The sequence below is a fragment of the Microtus oregoni genome, unplaced genomic scaffold (assembly GCF_018167655.1).
Source record: "Microtus oregoni isolate MIOR12 unplaced genomic scaffold, Mior012 000001F_ref0000356, whole genome shotgun sequence".
NCBI lineage: Eukaryota > Metazoa > Chordata > Mammalia > Rodentia > Cricetidae > Microtus > Microtus oregoni.
Genome location: NW_024543060.1, coordinates 24,730,927 through 24,750,836, shown reverse-complemented (window position 1 = coordinate 24,750,836; position 19,910 = coordinate 24,730,927). Strand labels below are relative to the sequence as shown.

The following is a 19,910-nucleotide window of genomic DNA, read 5'->3' as shown; positions in this document are numbered from 1 at the left end:
GAAGTCACATGCCTAACCTCTTCGAACATCTTGCCTTTAGCCTACCCCAAAAATTTTAACAAATACAGCTGGTAAAAAAGAGAAAGGAGTTGAAAACAGTATTTCGGAGTGGAAATATGGTAGTAATGGTAAATGAGAAGAAAATATGTCTACCTATGTCCATAGAGAAATGTTAGGGTAGATGTTTATAGTTTATGTGTACAAGAACAATGCATTCCAAAATATGTTAGCTGAAGACAGATTCCGGAATTTTTATAATTATGCATAATAATAAATATACATAATATTTTACATATGTAACATTAAACATATAATTCATACTTTATAGTGAGTTTATTATATGCTCATTATAAAGCATGTAAATTATGTCAAGTGATAAAATGCAATTTTACTCCCATAATTTATATTACTTTTACAATTTACAATAGTAGGCTAATATAACAGAATTAAAATAGTAAAACCAACTCTTTGTCTGAAATCAGTAATTACCAGATCATAACACCAATCTAGCTTTTATTGTAAAACACTTAGCTCAACGCAATTTCCTTAAGAGGGCAACTGAATCAGACACATACGGTATGCTACAAAGGCTTAAGTACAGATTTGAGACTGAGCTAGAAAAACACTACTACCACTTTGTCCAGTTTAAAGGGTCACATCTCTGCTTTTAAAACATACTCAAAGTTGAGGTGGACAAAGGAGATTATATGGAAAATGCTTCATATAATTACCAATATCATATGACAGAGAGGGGAAATGATTTCCTGATGTTTTCACTTCTTTATTAAGAATTAAGGACGTTATCAGATAAAATAAAAAAAATGTAACCTTAAAGTAGGTACAACCTCAAGAATCGTGCCAAATTAATGCCCATTTATCCACAACAATGTGTGTATGTCACAAACCATAATCATTACTACTGACTGAAACAATAAAAACCTATGTTTAACAACACCCATCCAGTTAGTTCAGTCACTGAGGATGTGAGGGGTGCACAGGAGCACAGCCGAACTCTGAAGCACAGCCCTTTCCCACAACACAGGGCATCACCACAGGGATGATTTCACAGCAGTGTGCCTTTTCTCCTACAAAAGAGGGTGCACTTTATGAGTGCGGACTGAGTTTACTAGCTGGGTCTGTTTCTTCCTCTATATATCAAATGAGACTGTCTAAGACGATTTTACCTTTCCTCATTCTTTCAACAAGAGTCACCTGTCAAATGCCATTATTTCTAGAATTTCTATCACCGCGAATATTTTCTTTTGCATTTCAGTACTGACTTTCTATATGACCTGTACTCGGAATATTATTACAAGTATGACTGGCCTTGAACATAAGATGACTGCATATCTCTCATGAAGAAAGTCCTCTCTTCTCCCTGACAATGGATAAATATATTAGGCAGTTGCTTTAAAGCTTTTATCAGTTGCTCAAACAGTTTACTCAGTCTGTGCCTGACACTAAATGAAGTCCTTACAATGCACTCCCAAATCTAAATCATTACATATTTGTAGAGGATCGTTTTCTGAATGTAAGCACAAAGCTCTACATTAAACACAGCTGATGACTGTGCAGTAGAAATAACCCCTCTATTGGCACAATATTCTCACTGGTGTATTACGAATAACTGTGCAACAACAGAAGGTATAGCCACCTGGTAACCTGTTAGCCTTCATTTCTGCAGAGTGGGTGGAAGTTAGAGGACTGCTATCCAAAAGAGTAACTTCCAGATGGGTAGTTATAATACAGCTGAGCCTTGATAACAGTCTGCAGGGCATTCACAAACCAACAAGATGTCACAGTAGAAGATTAACTCTTACCGCAAGGACAGTACAATAAACAATGAGGCTGGCTGATTTTCTACCCTCTCTGAAACTCTTGCCTGCCCTCAAGAAACACCAGCTAATACTTCCAACACTCATATTCACTTTTGAACTTAAATAACATAAAAACTTGCTTGTGTTTTTGATCTTTTAGGGAAATAAGAAAACTCGGTTGACTCTGTAAAAATTAACACTGGTTAAAAGACATCTTATTAGAGAAATTTATCAAAATATAAGCTTACCACTGTGGTGAACATATATATGATCTCATACACATATGTTTCATTAAGCTCACACACAAGTTCTTTGATGACTATCACTTAATCCTATTCAGAGGTCAACTGTAGGATTTCTGTGATTTCAGAAAGTGCCAAATCTAAACACCAGTCCCTCAACTTAGTAGTCAAAGATTTTAGACAAGTTAGATATGGCTCAGAGTCTATACCTGCAATTGTTCTAGAGTGTCAAGTAGGAATGCTGACATTTACTTTATACCTATTACATTAATTAATGTATACCAAGAGTTATGCTGGGGGAAGGGAGACCAGAAAGTGCTCCAGTGGCAACCATTCTAAACAGAAGAAGTTTTAGCCTCACATCTTAACCACTACGATACATTTACTTCAATAAATTAACACTGTTTATCATTGTTCTACTGTACATATTTTAACTCATTATACTTACATTTATACATTTTCCCACTTGATTAAAACTGCTAATATGTAAACAGTTTTCTTTAGTGTCTTTCTTACTAAAGGAAATTTTTTTGGTCATTTTTGACAGATGACTAAAAAGAGAAAAAGGTATCAAAGATTTTTTTCAAGATTAAAAAAAGACAAAGTTATTTCCTTCAACTTAAAAGAATGAAAATTAGCATCCGCCCTCTCCTGGTACAAGGCAAATACATTCTGCTGCCACTTGCTTTTTAAGGTTTACAGAAATCCAGGAAGCACGCTTTAACCACCTATAACTCCACATCCAAAAATGTCTGAGATGTTCAACACAAGTTGGGAGATCTTATTATATAGTTTGGCTCATCATCTTATGCAAAGAAATAAAATAAAAATGCAATTGTATTAAACACATTATGTTCTTGTTATCATCTAAAAATGAGAACATTCCCCCCTTGTCATCCAGCTATGCCAGAACCAATGAAAGCATGAACATGTTAAGAAAGTGTGAAGTCTCTCGATTCTCTTGGATTTCACCTAAAAGTATAAAGATAAACCGATCATCTTTATTTGTGTGGGTGTTTTGTTTTGTTTGTATGTATGTACTATGTGTACCACACATGTGTAGGCCAGAAGAACTGGCATTACAGTTGTTGTGAGCTAGCATAGAGCTTTGTGAGTTAAACCTGGGTCCTCTGAAATAGCAGCTAGTGATATGAACCATCGAGCCATCTCTCCAGCCTGCAACCATTGGGAGGAGGGGTTCACTTCATCTATAAACAAAGATCTTTTTCCCTTGTACAATTTTGAACTCTCCTCAAAAGATCACAAGTTACATGTATTAAAAAGTATAGTAAATAGGTAGAAGTGGTAATACATGCTTGTAATCCCAGCACCTAGAAGGCAGAGAAAGGAGGATCAAGAAGTCAAGGCCATCCATAGCTACAGAGCAAGTTTGAGGCTACTCTGGGTTATATGAAACTCTGCCTCAAAATAATTAAGTAAATATAAAAAAAGAATTATTAAAAGCATAGCAAATAGGTCAAGTGGATGGAAAGGAAGGAACAGGCAGCTTTTGATGATGACATCTAAAACACAAGGCAATTTGCTAGAAGGAAAACAATAAGACTCCAGGATAAATCAGAGACTAGAGAGTTTGTGGTATTCCAACAATTCATAACCCTTTTCAGAGTATAAAATCCATGACTCAAATTTCACTTTTATTATCTCTGAAGAAGAACGTATTAGTCTTAAAAGCTACACTAAAGATTTAGGAACAACAACATAAAAAAAAAAAAGCTTGTTCAGGGTTCAACACTAATTTGTTCAAACTCAGGTATGGGCAACAATCCTGCCACTGTCAAAGGGCAAGTACACTTCCTGCATGAGTGGCTGAAAACATCATGCTGAAGCCAAAGCAGAAGCCACCCACTTATGAAAGCTACAGCAAACTGCAGGGTTTCTGAGGCATATAGGAAAACAGTTTATAAAGATGAACTTTATAACTTTGTGGCCAAAGTCATATTAAGTCAAAGGACTATGTGCTACAAGAAAAATTAATTTGCTTTAAAAGATTTGTGAATTTTAGACATACATTTTAGAAGTTCATGAAGATCTTCATTTTATTAGTAACATTAAAACAGAAGAGTTTAATAGGATAAGATGTTGTTTGGTTTTCCTCCAAGAGAAGTTTAGGACAGAGACCCAGCTCCTACCTCTAGTCAGTAGCTGCTACTGCAGTTTAGATCATCAGACCCCCTCATGCAGGAGGTCAACGTTAGAAAGACTGTTTCTTTCCAAGCCTTAAAGGAAAACAAGAAGAGGAACAGAAAGTGATCAAGAATCCACAGAGCAGGCATTTGGAACTGAGTAGATGTTCAGCGAGCTGTTTCTATGCAGCTCACCAAAATCTTGAGTTTATTTTTATTGCTATTTTTCAGATGAAAACGTATTGCTATTTTTCAGATGAGATTTTTGCACAGGCTGTGGTAGATTATCAAATTCATGTTTTTTTTTTTTTCATCTACTGCAGTGGGTGAATACGCTAGAAGAGATTAGGCGAATCTCATAAATTCTAGGAAGCTTTATATAAGTATAAACTTCACATTTTAAATAGACATAGCATTTGGATGCTAAATTTCTTCTCACAGAGCACAAACCACCCCAAGCTATCTACACTGAACACAATCTATTTTCACTAAACTAAGATACCCTGAAATATCAACGTTATCCATAGCAGCTATGGCATCTAAATGAATTAGCCTGAGCTAATTCTTTAAAGTGAGATATTGTTATTAGTTCCTAAATGTAATGTTCTATTCTTTGCAATATCAGATAAAGCACAATCGCTTTTACTTTTATTAGTTTGAACCAAACTAGTCTATTGTTTTATCCTAGTGACTTCAGAGGTTACGAACCCAACACATAAATGCCAAACTAGCTCTTATTTTGCATTTTATACAAAATTATTCTTACAATCTTCCATTAATAACCAACACAGTACCGAAGAGAGAGGAAGAACTTGAGAAGTACCATGTCCACTTTTCTTCCAGTGAAAAACGAGCATTGAGGCAGTGTTTTCACAGAAACGAGTCGTACCAGCTTATCAAACATACTAATTTTATTACAAATTTCTTCCACGGTAAAAGTTTTTTTCTTCTTTGATATCTGCTGAGATAGAGTCTAACTCCTTCAAGAATGTGACTACTAGAAAAAAAAAATCAAGTAGTCAAATTCACCAAAGAAAGAATCTTCACAACGAATTGTTTACGATTATAGATTCTAAGATATTTACCTCCAGAAGTCTAGATGAACACAAACACTTCTCCACTATATACTTAACCAGCAAGCTCCTCAATTTACTCAAGAAAGTGCTTCCCTGGTACATCTTAAGTAAGAGAGGTTCATCAGCTTTGTAATTTAAAAATTCCCATATTTCATATTTAAAAAGTTTTAAACATTCAATAGCATGGTCTTTGAGACAAGCTCTTTTTCTAAGTTGTCTGGCCATAATGTAAGATTATAACTTACATTATATTTCAACCTGTGGTCCATGATCGCTTTCATATGGGTTGCATATCAGATATCCCACATATCAGATATTTATATTACGATTCATAACAGTAGCAAAACTATAGTTACGAAGTAGCAATGAAATAATTCTATGGTTGGGGGTCCCCACGACATGAGGAACTGTCTGAAAGGGTGAGAACCACTGCTACCAGTTCTCACATTCTCTTCATGAAAGAGTCAGTAATAAGCAGACAAGTCAACAGTTTAGGTTATACCTCATAAGAGTAAAGGTTTTCTGTTTTGTCTTATTTGTTTGTTTGTTTACTGCTATTGATTTTGAGGTGGGTTTTATATGTTACCTAGGCTGATCTCAAACTACTAAGCTCAGCTTTCTTAGTGGAGGGAGTTGGCATGTATTACCATACCTAGCTACAGAGTAGTTTTTAAAAGTAATTTCCTATCTTATTTTCTTGCTCCTTTAACTGAAATATCTCCCCTGCAAAGGAACAATAAGTATAGCTCCTATCTTATTTTCTTGCTCCTTTAACTGAAATATCTCCCCTGCAAAGGAACAATAAGTATAGCAAACAACAGAATTTAAATCAGCACTCCCCCACTCAACACAAGGCACACACACTCACGGACACACAGACATGGACACGGACATTTAACATTTGCTATTGAATGTGTTAATATCTGGCATCAAGATGAGCTCAAAAAGCTACTGTATGGGCTGTAAGATAGCTCAGGTTGGGAGTATGGCTGCTCTTTTAGAGTGCCCTGCTTTGATTCCTAGCACTCAAATGGCAGCTCACAGCCCTCTGTAACTCCAGTTCCAGGGGATTTGATGCTCTTGTCTCTCATCCTCAGGCCGATTCATACAGGTAGTGAACAAACATACATAGAGGCAAAAGACTTATACACATAAAATAAAATCTTAGAATGGGATCCTGAAAGTTGTTAATGTTATATTAATAGTACTAGAAAATTCTAGAAAACTATTTCTAGAGGCATTTTCTAAAAACTGAATTGTTGCTTTGGGCAACAATCTGCTCATTAGGCTGAAGAGACTTTTTAAAGAGCCCCAGCGAGAACGTCCACTGGAAAGTGGAGGAGTGGCAGCCGGCTAGCTTGAGCGTAATAAACACAGAAAGGTTGTCTCGTCCATGTATCAAGTGTACTTCAGGAAAGCATGGGAAAAAAAAACAAACTGAGGGATGAACTGTCACAGAAGAATTCTTGTTCAGCTTGTTTGCTTTGACTTTTCCAATTGAAGACATAATGGAAAATTATAGGAAGTTTGTAAGACAGAATATATATACACAGCAGTTACGTGTAACTTCATTACTTTAAAACAACTATGTTGATATATTTTCATTCAGGCCTGTAAATTGTTAACATATATCACAGATTTCATTGTGATGTTTTTGTCAGATAATAATTCACCATTTTTTACTGTCAGACAAACAGCTTTCAGTTTCTTGCTGTATGGTGCTGCAATTCTATTACTGATCCTTGATGACATCAGCAAGGACAGAATGACTGGCTTTAAATTTGAGTGCTCTGTTATCTTGGGGTGGGGGTGTTAAAAAAGATCTTATCAGTTTATACAGCCTTCAGCGCTGTATCAGCATTCCTATTTAATGGTATCCTTGACAGCCTGAGTGTCATTAAAATTTTTCCATTGATTGATAAATTTAAACTGTGCTGTTTATTGTTTCAATCTGCATTTGTAACTGAGTCTTAGTTCTAAGAGATGGCACTGCTACTTCAGCAAGAAACCATATGAAGTGTAAGTCAATGGTTCAAGGCTTAAAAAAAGCAAAATTTTTAATAAAATTAATCTAATAATGATATGAGTGTTACTGTGCTGCATGGCAATCAGGCATTAATGGCAGGCAGTCCATGGGAAATGGCTACTGTTATTCATAGTGCCAGACTATGCATTCTTAGACTGTGGGAAACGGTCAACCAAACAGAGCATCACTCTTTCCTTAAACCTAAAGGGATCACTTGGTCTGAAGCCAGGTGTGTGATCAAGAAAGCATATCATATTCCTCAGTTCCATTCACCCTTCATAACCGAAATCCCAGAAAGGCAAGCATTATCAATTAAGTTGGTGGAGGGTAAACCAGCACTTTCCGAAAAAAGGAAGCTGAACCATGTAGTCCTAAAAGGGCTGACCAAAGACACAGGCATTACACTTCTTGAATTTCCTCAGGTCAGGGATCTAGGATGCCAGTGAGACCTCTGAGGAGCACAGAACATACAAAGGAAGAACATTTGCTTCAGTTTTCCCAGTTAATCTGCCTAGTAACAAAAGAGGTGGGAACAGGATTAGAAGGTCTTCCTTCCTTCTACCTAGATCCTTCTCGTCAATGCTGTCTCAATTTTCATGCACTAGATTTACTCTTTGAGTTCTTAAGCATGCAGTTTGGAGATGATTAAAGGGAAGTGAAAGTAGGGTGAGAAGGGATAGCAGTGTCCCACAGTCCAGCGTGAAGATTAGTCCACTTAGTTTTATACTCTGAGAAACATGCAGAAGGTAGGAACAATGGTTCCGATACAGAGAGTGCAGGGTGAGAAGCAAAAGTAGTGAAGTCGTCTGGACTGCTTCAAGAAGGCACAAGTCAGAACACGAGACTTCAGAGGAATAGGGAGGAAGCCAAGCCCATGGTAATAAAAATTGTCTGTATAGATGTTGGGAGGCTACAAATCACATTTATGTAGATCATAGTTAATCCTCACAACATACTATAGTGAAATTGAAACTTGGAGATGTCAGGTAACTTACCCAAGGTCACATAGGTAGTAAGTGGCAGAGCCGGGACTGGAACCCAGGTCTTCTGATTCCTTCTGTGCATTCCCAGCTCCCCTGGAGCTGAAGCAGGGGCAGAAAGGGAGGTGGAAGTAATTTGCCCATGACCAGCCCTGCCCTTTCCCTTCTTTCAAAGGCTGAGCAGAGCACACATCTGACTCTTTCTGCGACCCTTTCCCCACATCCTTTTAGGATAGCGCACAGCGAATCTGAAACATTTACTAATCTTGGGCTCAAGGATGGCAATAAAAGGTAATGGCCAAAGTTATATTTGGCTAAATTTCTTTTTCTATTTATGTAAAATTCACAAATATCTAAAAGCATAATTAATAATTGTCACTTTAGAAATTTATTTTTTACTATTAAAATTTAAAGCAGTTTACTCAATGTTTTGTTTAATAGGTTCAGTTACATCTTTTAAATTACATTGTAAGAATGTTCCTGAAACTGATGAAGAGCCAGGCAGGAGCCTACCAGTAGTACTTCCCACTGAGAGACAGCTCATCACCCTATAGCCATCTTCACTAACTGATTATGTCCTATTTAACTTATAATCATTAGAATGAGAAGTCCATGCATTCAGTTTTTTCATAGCCCACATTAAGTACTTTCAAAAGAAATGTGTATGCATTATCGTTTTGATATCACCTATATTCGTTTCTAAATTACATTTAAAATAAATGTTGCTTTTTAAATTAAATTTCTATAACAAAATTTAGACTTTCCACTATCTAGCTTGGAGAATAATATATTAACTTTTCTTAAGAGGGTGCATTTTAATCTTTGCATTTCTAACAAAATATTAATAAATTTAAGGGGAAATTTTATTTAATTTTCTAATGTCCTAAAGAAAAAAAAGACACAATTCAAATTGCCTATGCCCATGCCCATGGTCACCTTTTCATCATTTCTGGACCTTTCTGAACCAAATAGTAACACATTTCAGACCCTGATAGTATTCTTGAGGACAAGTGGGGTCAAGGGCAAAGTAAGCATTTATACAAATGAACACTGGGGACATCAAAGTATTCATGCCCAAAGTTGTTAGTCATTTCCTGAGTCTTAAACAATTACCCCTTTTCACCAGACACCAGTTGAAGCACAGTCCTCTCTGAGTTGGAAAGTACTGAACCTAACAGTTATTCACTTGATATCTTCAAAATGAGAAGTATAACAAAGAGAACAGAATAAAGGGAAAAGGCTTGGATAGGGAAGAAGAGGCAGTGAAGGGAACATAAGTGAGGGGGAGCTCCTAAAAGAGATAACAAATATAAATTATAACCATCTTGAGTTCTTGATATGTTTAAGGCCTGTTTCATATTTTCAAATTTTGAAGTCTAGCATTCTTTTGGTTATCATATCAGAAAAAGTACGTTTCTGTAGCTTTTCTGTATCACTGCAAACTTTAACTAGGTGTTTTCAGATAAGTACCTATTATGTTGTCCTAAGTCATTCATTAAGTGGTACCAAAAATAATTACCAATACTTAAAAAGATTATATGGTCATAACTTTTCGAGTTTGAAGCATACAGAGTTACTAAGTTAAGCTGACTTTTAATGCCATGCTTTGTATAATTAGCTCTTTTAAAATCGTGACTCAAAGGATTGACCCTAATTACACACACCATCTGAGAAAAGAAAGTATATTATGCATAATTTTTAACATAGCAGGAAAAGATTATCAAAGAAAATCAGAGTTTTAGAAAATCAAGGTTGAGCTTCCAAGATTACTTTCTCCAAGCTGTCCCACTCATATGGCATGTGTAACAAAAGTATAACCTGGAACCAGGCTAGCAATGCTGCCAGGCTGTGCCGTTTGGTTTGATGGTGGTCTTACCAATATTTACCAGGTAGCTGGTCACTAGAGAGCAAAATATATCTCTCACTTCACATAAACAACCAATCTATTTTAGAGAGAAGTATTTACACAAAAAGAGCACAGACCTTGGTAAAATCTATCATATGAAGCTGTGATGTTTAGGTTTGGTGTCTAGGAAGGAGTCTTTGATACCACAACCTCATTAATTACTCAATAATTATTAACTCCCTTCCACTGTTTGAGTACCAACTCAGTTGTGATATGGACTTAAAACTCTGACACCACCAACTTTAGGAGACAGCAGTTATGGTATACAATCGCTGATTATTTACACAATTCCTTTTATTTCTACCACTGCACCCAACAGTAAAATCTGACCCCCTCCTAAGTATCTGAAAAGGGATAATTTTTTAAATAAGAAGACCCTTCCACCCTCAAAAGATCTTACAAATAAATGTTGAAATTAGACTCTAGAGATTTCATTCATCTGATTTAAGGAAAGGTACGGGGAAAACAAGAGAGCCTGAGAAGTGGAGGGTAAGGGTTTCTTTCAAGTTCTAATGAGTCAAAATCATACTATATGAAGACACGGGAGAAAACACACTAGCTTATCATAAAAAGAACCACATAAATGTTGATTGAGAACAGAAGCTCTGATCTCTTGTGATTCCTCCCCTCCATGTACAAGTGCTTTGGGCACCTTTTTATTTAGCAACCAAGGCCATCTTAACAAAATAGCTTCAGACTTTATCTTAAGCTAGATTACTGGAGAAAAACAAATATGAAAATACCTTACTGTAAATATAAATAAAACTGTGGACTACTAGGTAAAGTTTTCAGAAAAAGCCTTCTTAGGAATGTTACAATGGAAATCTTCCCAAGTAGCAAAATCTTAAAGTTAATATATAAAAATTTGCAGAATTAGATAAAATAAAATGAAATTGAGTTCTGAATAATTATAGATAAAATAAAAGCTTCAGTTTTATGCAATAAAATCCAATTCCTAAAAACATAAGGACGTAAAAAGGGTCATACAGTTTTAGAAATATATTCTGTCCTTTATTTTCAGGAGACAAAATCTTGGGAAGTTGGAAGAAACTGGTTTTATATATTTAGACACATTATTAAACATCTGAAAAGTCACCTTATACTTTGAAGATGAATCTTTCCCATCTTATAGATGGGGAATTTAAAAGTAAGCTAGGGAAACAGTTATGACATCTGCCAACTATCTTATTTACACTTTCTGGACAGGTTCTCAGCAAAGGGAAATTAAGGAGTTCCATGAGCACGTAAGTCTGTGAAGCTCTGTATATTAACTCTTCCTCTTGGTAGACAAGTGCTTATTAATTTGATATCAAATCAAGGAAGTTCTGTAATCAAAAAATAAGCTTAATTAAATTAACCCACATTTTCCAAATTTGTTAAAGTACGAATGTTCCCAGAATAGAGTTGTGAAAACTAGTCTGATCAGGCCTGAGGAAACAAAGCAGTGACTTCTGCTTTCTCAGATTGTTCTAAGCTGCCTCTCAGATTGTTCTAAGCTGCCTAACTAGAATCTCCCCATTGTGTTCAGACACAGTAGATCACATGAGGCTGAAGGCAATTAGATATTACTCACTTTTAAAGCATTTCCTTTCCCTTCTGATTGCAGTTCTCAGCCAATGACAGGCCACTAAGAGAGTGATTTCAGGCCAAAATATAGGTAAACTCTTGCCAGTAGCCTCCAAGTTTAATGGAATAAGAAACTTTGCAGCACCAGTGTTTATTATGGCAAGAAAATAGAACAACTCCACTCTTTGCTAGAGATATGATGATAGAACTTACTGTATATGATTCTTAATAAATATCAATGGTTCACTACAGTATGGGAAATTAAGACACCAGGGATCAGTCTACGAGAGGATTAAAAAAAATTAAGATAAAAATCAAAGATGTAGTCTTTAGGAAACAGAATGAAAACAAAGGTGGCTGAAAGTATGCATAACATTAAATAAGAAAACATAAATGACTGCATACAACTTTAAAAGAAATGGACTACTGATAACTCACTACAGCATAAAGTCAAATAAAGTACATACATTGTACCATATGTGCACTACTTAATATTGTCAGGGTTCATCAACATCACTAACGACAGAAAGCTGCTCTGAGAATTCCAATTTAAAAAGTATGCCTACAGCAAAATGAACGAAAATATTATTTGCTATTACAGATGTAGGTGAAATGACCCCCCAAAATCACCAGAAACAAAAGTAGAATTCTATTTTTCCTTTAATTCAAGAAAATCATCTCTTCCCATGTAACAGAATCTTTAAAATTAATTTTCCTTTAATATTTTTAAGTTACGTTCCCAATACAGAGTTGAAATCTTCAGGAACATGAAAATAAACATAACAAAAATATCATTAAATTCATTTATTTACTAGATTTTCTAGGCAAATCAGCAAATATATTCTGCATATATTTGCAAAAGACTGGTAGAACTGAGACCAGTAAAATCATGGCTTCAAAGAAAACAGAAAGTATTTACACACAAACTCTTACTCTGCTGAGTCAGTGTCAAAAAGGAAGGGAATTACACTGACAATTCCAGTCCCTTCACCTGTGGCCTTCATCCAAAAGACCCATAAAACTGCTTTGAAGAAAACTGTTAAAATTAAATGCAGCAAACAATAAAGTATCAGAAATTAACTCCTTAATTAACCAACAGAATATATTTATAAGCCCATACTTTAGTTTGGCATTAGTAAAGGAGAGACGTAAGTGATAACAGATTAATGTAATGACTCCTTCTAGAATTACTTGGATATTCAAAAAAGGCAATTTTATGCTACCCTGAAACATGTTAATATTTAATTTCAAGCATAAATTGCTTTATAAACTCTAATTAAAGTTAGAAACAAATCTGAGGAGTAGCATTAAAATAAGTTTGAAAGAAAGACATCATGCTGTCAATAGTTCCTCCATGTTACTTCACTGTGGGAGGTATCTTGCCTTCAGAAAAAAAGAAACATAAAGTAACAATACAATCTATATTTGCACTGCTCAATAAAAGGCATTTCAGATTAATATAAAACTCTTTGAAAAGGTCTTTAAATATGATTTGAAGAGATCACAATGTATTATATCAAAACTTTGATACAACTTTTTTTTTTAGATCTTGAAAATAGCATAATTTCAATGATGGCATAAAACACCCCTATAGAATATTATACCTGGGTCAAAGCTAAATCTCAAGGTTTTCATAATATTCTATTTAGTTTATCTGTCATGGCTGAATCTGAGTTTCAAGGATTATGAACAGTTTTAGGGTTCTGTATTTGTGAGTGTGAAGATACTTATGAGGGAATCACACCCCTCCCTCATGTGGGCAGCTTCCACATCTCCAGTAAAGGGCTCAAGAACAGCCCACAAACTCCTGAAGGAAACCCAAGATGTTGAGTAATAGCTAAAGAAAAAAAAATCAGTCCTATCAATGTAACAGAAAGGAGTTTAAAAACAGTATATAGTTCAACTGTGGAATAATGTACTTAAAGCATGCACAGATAAAGGTTCAATCACAGCATCATAAAAACTTTAGATAACATTAAAAAGAACAACATAGATGTAGCTCAGAGTCCATAATTTAAAAGGATGTTTTAAGTTCAAACTAGACATAGTTCGCTTCTGACTTTATACCACAAAAGGAAATGTTTCCCAAAATACAGTGACGGAAAAAAAGAAAAAATATATAACTTTAGTCAGTGGCCAAAACAAATTCTGTTCTTAGCAATAGTGTAGGAACTAACTTATTTAAGAATTTATCAGCAAGAATGGCAAGTCTAAGATCAAACAGGATACTAACTGGCAAAGTCTGACTGTTACATAATTCTCTTTTCAAGTTAATTTCTATAACAATTGTCCTCATTTTAATGTCTACTATGATCTTTGATACCTGTTCAAATTACATATAGCCTAATTAAATTGCTAACGTGACCTTGTTCCTACACATGTAAGGACTCTTTGTTAACTCATTGTTCTATCTGTCCTAACTCAGTAGGGTTTTCGTTGGTCCTCAATGCTTTCTTTAAAAAAAGTATTTTTAGTGGAATAATAATTTATGACTCTTATGAATGTTACTTGAATTTGAAAGGATAGCTTTTAAATGTGCTTTCCAGGATGCTATCATTAGAAGAAAAACAAACTTGTGCAAAGTTATTTCAAAACTAAAACTTCAAACAGAGTCTAATTATGTAGCACAGAGTACAAAGTAGAAAGTGCTCTTGAATTTGTGACCTTTCTCTCTCACCCTCCTGAGTGCTATGATTTCTGCATATGCCACCTGGCCAGGCTAAATTTTATTGTTTAAATAGGAAACAAAGCCAGTCAAGGTACAACAGGCCTACACTTCTATCTACTGAAGATTATTTAAGCCCAGGAGTTCAAGATCAGCCTGGACAGCATAGCAATACCTTACATTAAAAAACCAAAACCAAACCAAACCAAAGATGTCATAATAAATAAATAGAAAAATATATTTTTATTTTCCACTACTGTGTGTGTGTGTGTTTGTGTGTGTGTGTGTGTGTGTGTGCAAGCATGTGTGTACACCTATATGTGCATACATACAGGGAGGGTGAACACAAATGTTACTGTCTGCTATAATTTTACAATTCAATTTTAGCGATGGTCTTACTGCACTTCACTGGCTATAGTGGCTGGCCAGTGAACCTAGGTTTCTCCTGTCTTCAATTCAGTCCTGGGATAAGGGATGTGAAATTCCATTCCTGGCTTTTTACATGGGTATTGGGGAACCAAGTTCTAGTTAAGGTCCTCATGCCTGAATGGCAAACATTTTACCCACAGGCTCAGCCCCCGTAGCTGCAGAAAAAGAACTTAATACATTAAATTCATTGTTATATTTTTTTCAACAACAATTGTCTTCAAACTAAAGTGGAATAAAGAATCATCTCCACTGGTTCAAGAGGTAAGAACAAGACTTAAACTGAAGATACATTCACATAATAGATAAGTTACTTTTGTGTCAGGGGTTGGGGGAGATTCTTGTGGGCTTATATGTGCTACTTACTCACAGAAATACTGCCTGAAACCTGGGAAGTCTTCAAGGAATATTTGTTGAGTAATAAATGACCCCACAAAAAAAAAAAAACCCACTTAATATAGGATGATTACTTAAAAAAAAAATCTGTAATTTTTCAGATTTTTCAGAATTACTATCAAGGCCTATTCAAGCTAAGGTTGTAGAACTAACCTTTCTCTACACAATGTGATTCTCCGGTTGGAATAACAGAACAGCAATCACTGTGATAGAAGAAGCACATACTTAAATACCAGCATGCTCCAAGACACCTCTTGGGACACAAAAGTCCCACAGGACCTAAGTCTTAAAGGCCCTTGAAAACTCAGAGACAGCAATGGGCTGACTGTAAATGAGTCTTTAGAAACAACTCCAGAAAGACAAAAGGAGAATCTGTGCAACACAGTCAATTTTAGCACAGGGTTTCCAAGATGCCTGGGGCATCTTTATACTGGTTTCCTCATGTTAGTTTTGGATTTCAGAGAAACCAATTAGGAAGGGGCTGCAGGGAGTACCATTAACAGATTTCCTTGCTAATATTTTCTCATACAATAGAGAGGATTAAGAAATAGTATGGGGTTTTTTCCATGTATATTTCCATAATGCATCAACTACTTTGCTAAAACAAGGATAGCTCTATAATGTTTCAATAGCACGCACATGTGCACACTGACATACAATATACAAATACAAAATAAAAAAAACTTATTTACTATTTATTTTATTTTAGGGTATTTTTGTTGTTTAGGAAACATTATAGAGTGCCAAAGAAAAGAAAGAACAGAAGGAAAAATTAGAGTGTTCATATGGTTCAAAGTGAACTGTAAATATCACATTATATATGATAATTAGAAAGTTCATTACAAATTAGGTATTAAGACTTACTTTATCTTAATTTATTTTAATTTTATTTTTAAATGCCTGTTTGCTTTTCTAATGAGGGAGAGAAAGAAAAGGTGTGAATTTGGGTGGGAAGAGAAGTAGATAAGATGTGGAAGGAGCTGGAGAAGGAAAAATCGCAATCAGAATATACTGTATTAAAAATTAATTTTTAATAAAAAAATTAGAAAAGAAAAAACAAAACAACAACAAATCCTACAGTAGTAAAAAGAGCCAGGTGAACTCTAGTTGTAATAAAAACAAAAGTTCAAGGTTAACACATCAAGATGTCAAATAAATCATTTTCAAATAATGTATTTAGTGAAAATCAGAACATATATTTTGAGTGTCTAAAGTAACATCTCTGAATGTGTCTTAGAAATGAAAAGGTAGGCATATCCAGATTGGAAGAAAAACAGATAGACATTCATTCTACCAACATATGTAAGAGAAATAACCCATAAACCTCTTGAGAAAAACATTAACACTTAGATTTAAAGCATTAACTTTTATTTTAATTTTCCATACAACCGACTATTAACTTAGTCTTTATGTCTCTTAATATTTCATGCTTTGTACTTATGATTTATCCTTACATCTTTGAAAAGCAGTACAAGCAACTGTTTTTTATAAAGGCTTTTTGGTTTATACTCAAGCTGTTTTTTGTTGTTCTGCACTTTACTTAAAAACATCTTCGCTAAATGATCATTGGTATTTTTGGAAAACTTAAGAGATTTCCGACATTTTTTTGCCAGTAACAAACATGAACCTTAAGCAAATAAACACACTATTTCACATAAAAATACAAACACGCATATGCAGTGCAAGAATTTAAAAACTGAAAGTTTGATCATCCACAGTGTAGATGAATTAACTATGCTAAGGCCCCTTAAATTCTCTGCACCTTGCAGACCTTTAATTCTGCAGTGCAGGATTGCCTTCTTATTGGTGCAGTGGACATTTTGCTTATAATTTTGTGGAGCTTTGATTAACTTAACCTTGATACAGTCCCAACGTACAGAAAGGTGCTCGTGGATTGCAACACAAACACTCTCAGAAGCTCAGAGAACTCTCTCTGCCTTGACTCTACATCACATGCACTGACAACTGCATAGATTGTATTGCTGCAGTGGCTGCATATGTACGATCTCTGCACACATAGATATTGTTTAAATGGAGATAAAAAAGAATTGTTAAGCTGGTGGCACCTGTATTTCAAAGAGATGTTTCTGTCAAATAACTACTCTTGTAGACAGAATGGCTGATCTTTCCCCTGGCAATGAGGCCCATGATCCAGTTACATTAATTTATGCAAAAATCTTATATAGGAGGAAAGAATGGCAAAACCTCCAGAAGATGCAGTGATTTTATCCTGCTTCTGCAAAAATAGTTTAGGCATGTAATTCAAGCTTAAAATAAGTAGAGATAAATCATAAATGAGTATTCAACAGTGTATTGTGGTTCCAAACATAATCACTGAACCAGCTAAGATATCTCATAAAAACCATCATCCAGTTATGCTTACACAAATAAAATCAAGGTAAGTGCCATGAGGACTATTAAGGCAGAACAGTCAAAGTATTGCCTGTAGCACTTGAGAACCAAACACCTCTAAATGGGGGAGTTTCAGAGAGGAGCAACAAATGTCATCAGGTGTGACTGCCCTAGAAGAGAAACAGACAGAAGAAAACTAAATGCTTCTTTTAGAAGAAAAAAGTAAAATTAACCCCTAAGATTTCTAAAAATAGAAAAACAAAATGAAATAAAAATTTTGCTTTGAAGGTAGCATAAGAGTACACACCTCTAACCCCAGCACTTGAGAGGTGGAGGCAGAAGTGTTTATCATCCTTGGCTACAAGACTGAGTATAGCCTGAGCTATGGAAGACCCCAGCTTGTATCATGTAAGCCTCAGATAAAATAAGTATAATTTACACATTAAAAAGATGACTTCCACTTGGACAGTGAATGCTATGTCTAAAAACAACTGGGAGTATGTAAAAGTAGCAAGCCATGATTCAAATTCTAGAAATGTAGATTCAGTAAACAATCACTTTACCATTAAGATTAGATAAAAAAAATATTAAAGGGAGGATTAAAATAGCCATCACATGAGATCAAGAAGAGTAAAAATACATGAATCCAAGTTTTACCAAGAAAGGAAAAATATAAATTAGACAATGATGGTACCTTGGTCTTTGAGAAAAAAAAAACTTTAGAAAATCAGGATAAAGGATGTGCCCTCTTAATTAAATCTAAGAACCACCAGTAATATCATAGTGTAAGGTACAATGGCGAATTGCCTTAGAAAATAATAGTTTTTCTTGAATAAAAAGGCAACAAATATTCATGCCTCTAAGTCTGAAAACTGCAATTGGGTTCTGTGTTCTTGCTTTATTTATACTGGAGGATGAGGACACCAATAAAGACAAGACAGAAAATCCTTAAAACACCAAATCTAAAAGCAGCTCATGAAAAAAGACAATGTAGGGCTCCAGAGATGAGAGCTGCCGGCAGGATGATCTGATTTTCTGCTTATTTTGACACTTTAGGGAAAATGCAACAAATTAATGAAAATGAACACTGGAGGACACTTTTCTATGGGTATTTGTACTTACATGTGGACGATAATCAGCCTGTATAAAGTTAGCAAGTCCCATAAAACATGGGCTATATCTGGCCAGAGAAATTCTAACTTACACAATCTCAGTTATTATACAGCTTTGTCAAACAACTGGCAACAAAACTAATCAAGTAATTACGAAGTTGATATTCAGTTACTCTGCACATATACATGTGTAAAGACATGCATGCGGTAAACAATGTACAAAACCATACATAATTTAAAGAGATTTTCCTGATTGTATAGGTACCTCAAACAATAAACAAAATGATGTTTCCCATTGAGATTGAAATTTGACAAATTTTGGATATAACTTAACTGAATTTAAGGTAATCTGAAAAAGAAAATATTCGTAAAACCCAATTTTACACATAAAAATATTTGGCAAACCCAAACAAGGGTAGCTATTTCCAAAGCATGATTTAACAGCACATTATACATGTAAGGGATTGTAGTGCATTCATTCTCAGTTCAGATAAAGTGACCTCTTTAGTTGGAATAGCCACTTTGAAAGGAACTCAGCATTTCTCACTTGCAATTTTTGTGTGACTACACCTAATCTCTTAGAACTATTTATTTTCTTCAGAGTAGCCTTTGTACAGAATCTGGATCACATACCCACGCCTCTGTTTGAATGGGCTTGATATTGCTTAGCAGCACCTCTTCATAGTTGCCGTAGTCCGTGAACTGAACAACTGCAGTCATGCCGGAAGAATGGAGGGCTTCAACTTCTGCTCGGTAAAACTGAGGAGGCAAAAACAAGTTTCACATAGGACTTCAGTGCTGTCTATAGAGGCAATGTCTACTCTGCCAGTATATCTTAATGTATTTTAATATCTCAATAAAATGAGAAAAGGTAAAAAAAAATCATATTCTCCACATCCTTCTAAAGGTTAGGTAACTCCAAGTATGGACCAGGAACGAATTGATTCTTAATTGATATATTTTATAAGTATGGACCAGGAACGAGTTGATTCTTTTTTTTAATTTATTCATTTATTTATTATGTGTACAACATTCTGCTTCCCACACACCAGAAGAGGGCGCCAGATCTCATAGATGGTTGTGAGCCATCATGTGGTTGCTGGGAATTGAACTCAGGACATCCGGAAGAGCAGTCAGTGCTCTTAACCTCTGAGCCATCTCTCCAGCCCCTTAATTGATATATTTTATTAATAACTAGTGCA

The 19,910-nt window shown here is 35.1% G+C and overlaps 1 protein-coding gene across 3 annotated transcripts in view; it reads right to left on the bottom strand.

Annotated features, from left to right (window-relative positions):
* Positions 1–19,910, bottom strand: part of Tdrd3 (tudor domain containing 3) — a 145,417-nt gene that overhangs the window by 12,904 nt on the left and 112,603 nt on the right. For 2 of the 3 annotated variants that reach the window (XM_041670494.1, XM_041670500.1), the window contains exon 12: positions 19,342–19,467. In XM_041670494.1, coding sequence (XP_041526428.1) covers positions 19,342–19,467 — 126 coding nt within the window. Of the gene's footprint in view, positions 1–16,253; positions 17,767–19,341; positions 19,468–19,910 lie in introns of those variants that run through there. The other variant, XM_041670509.1, reaches the window with a different exon arrangement.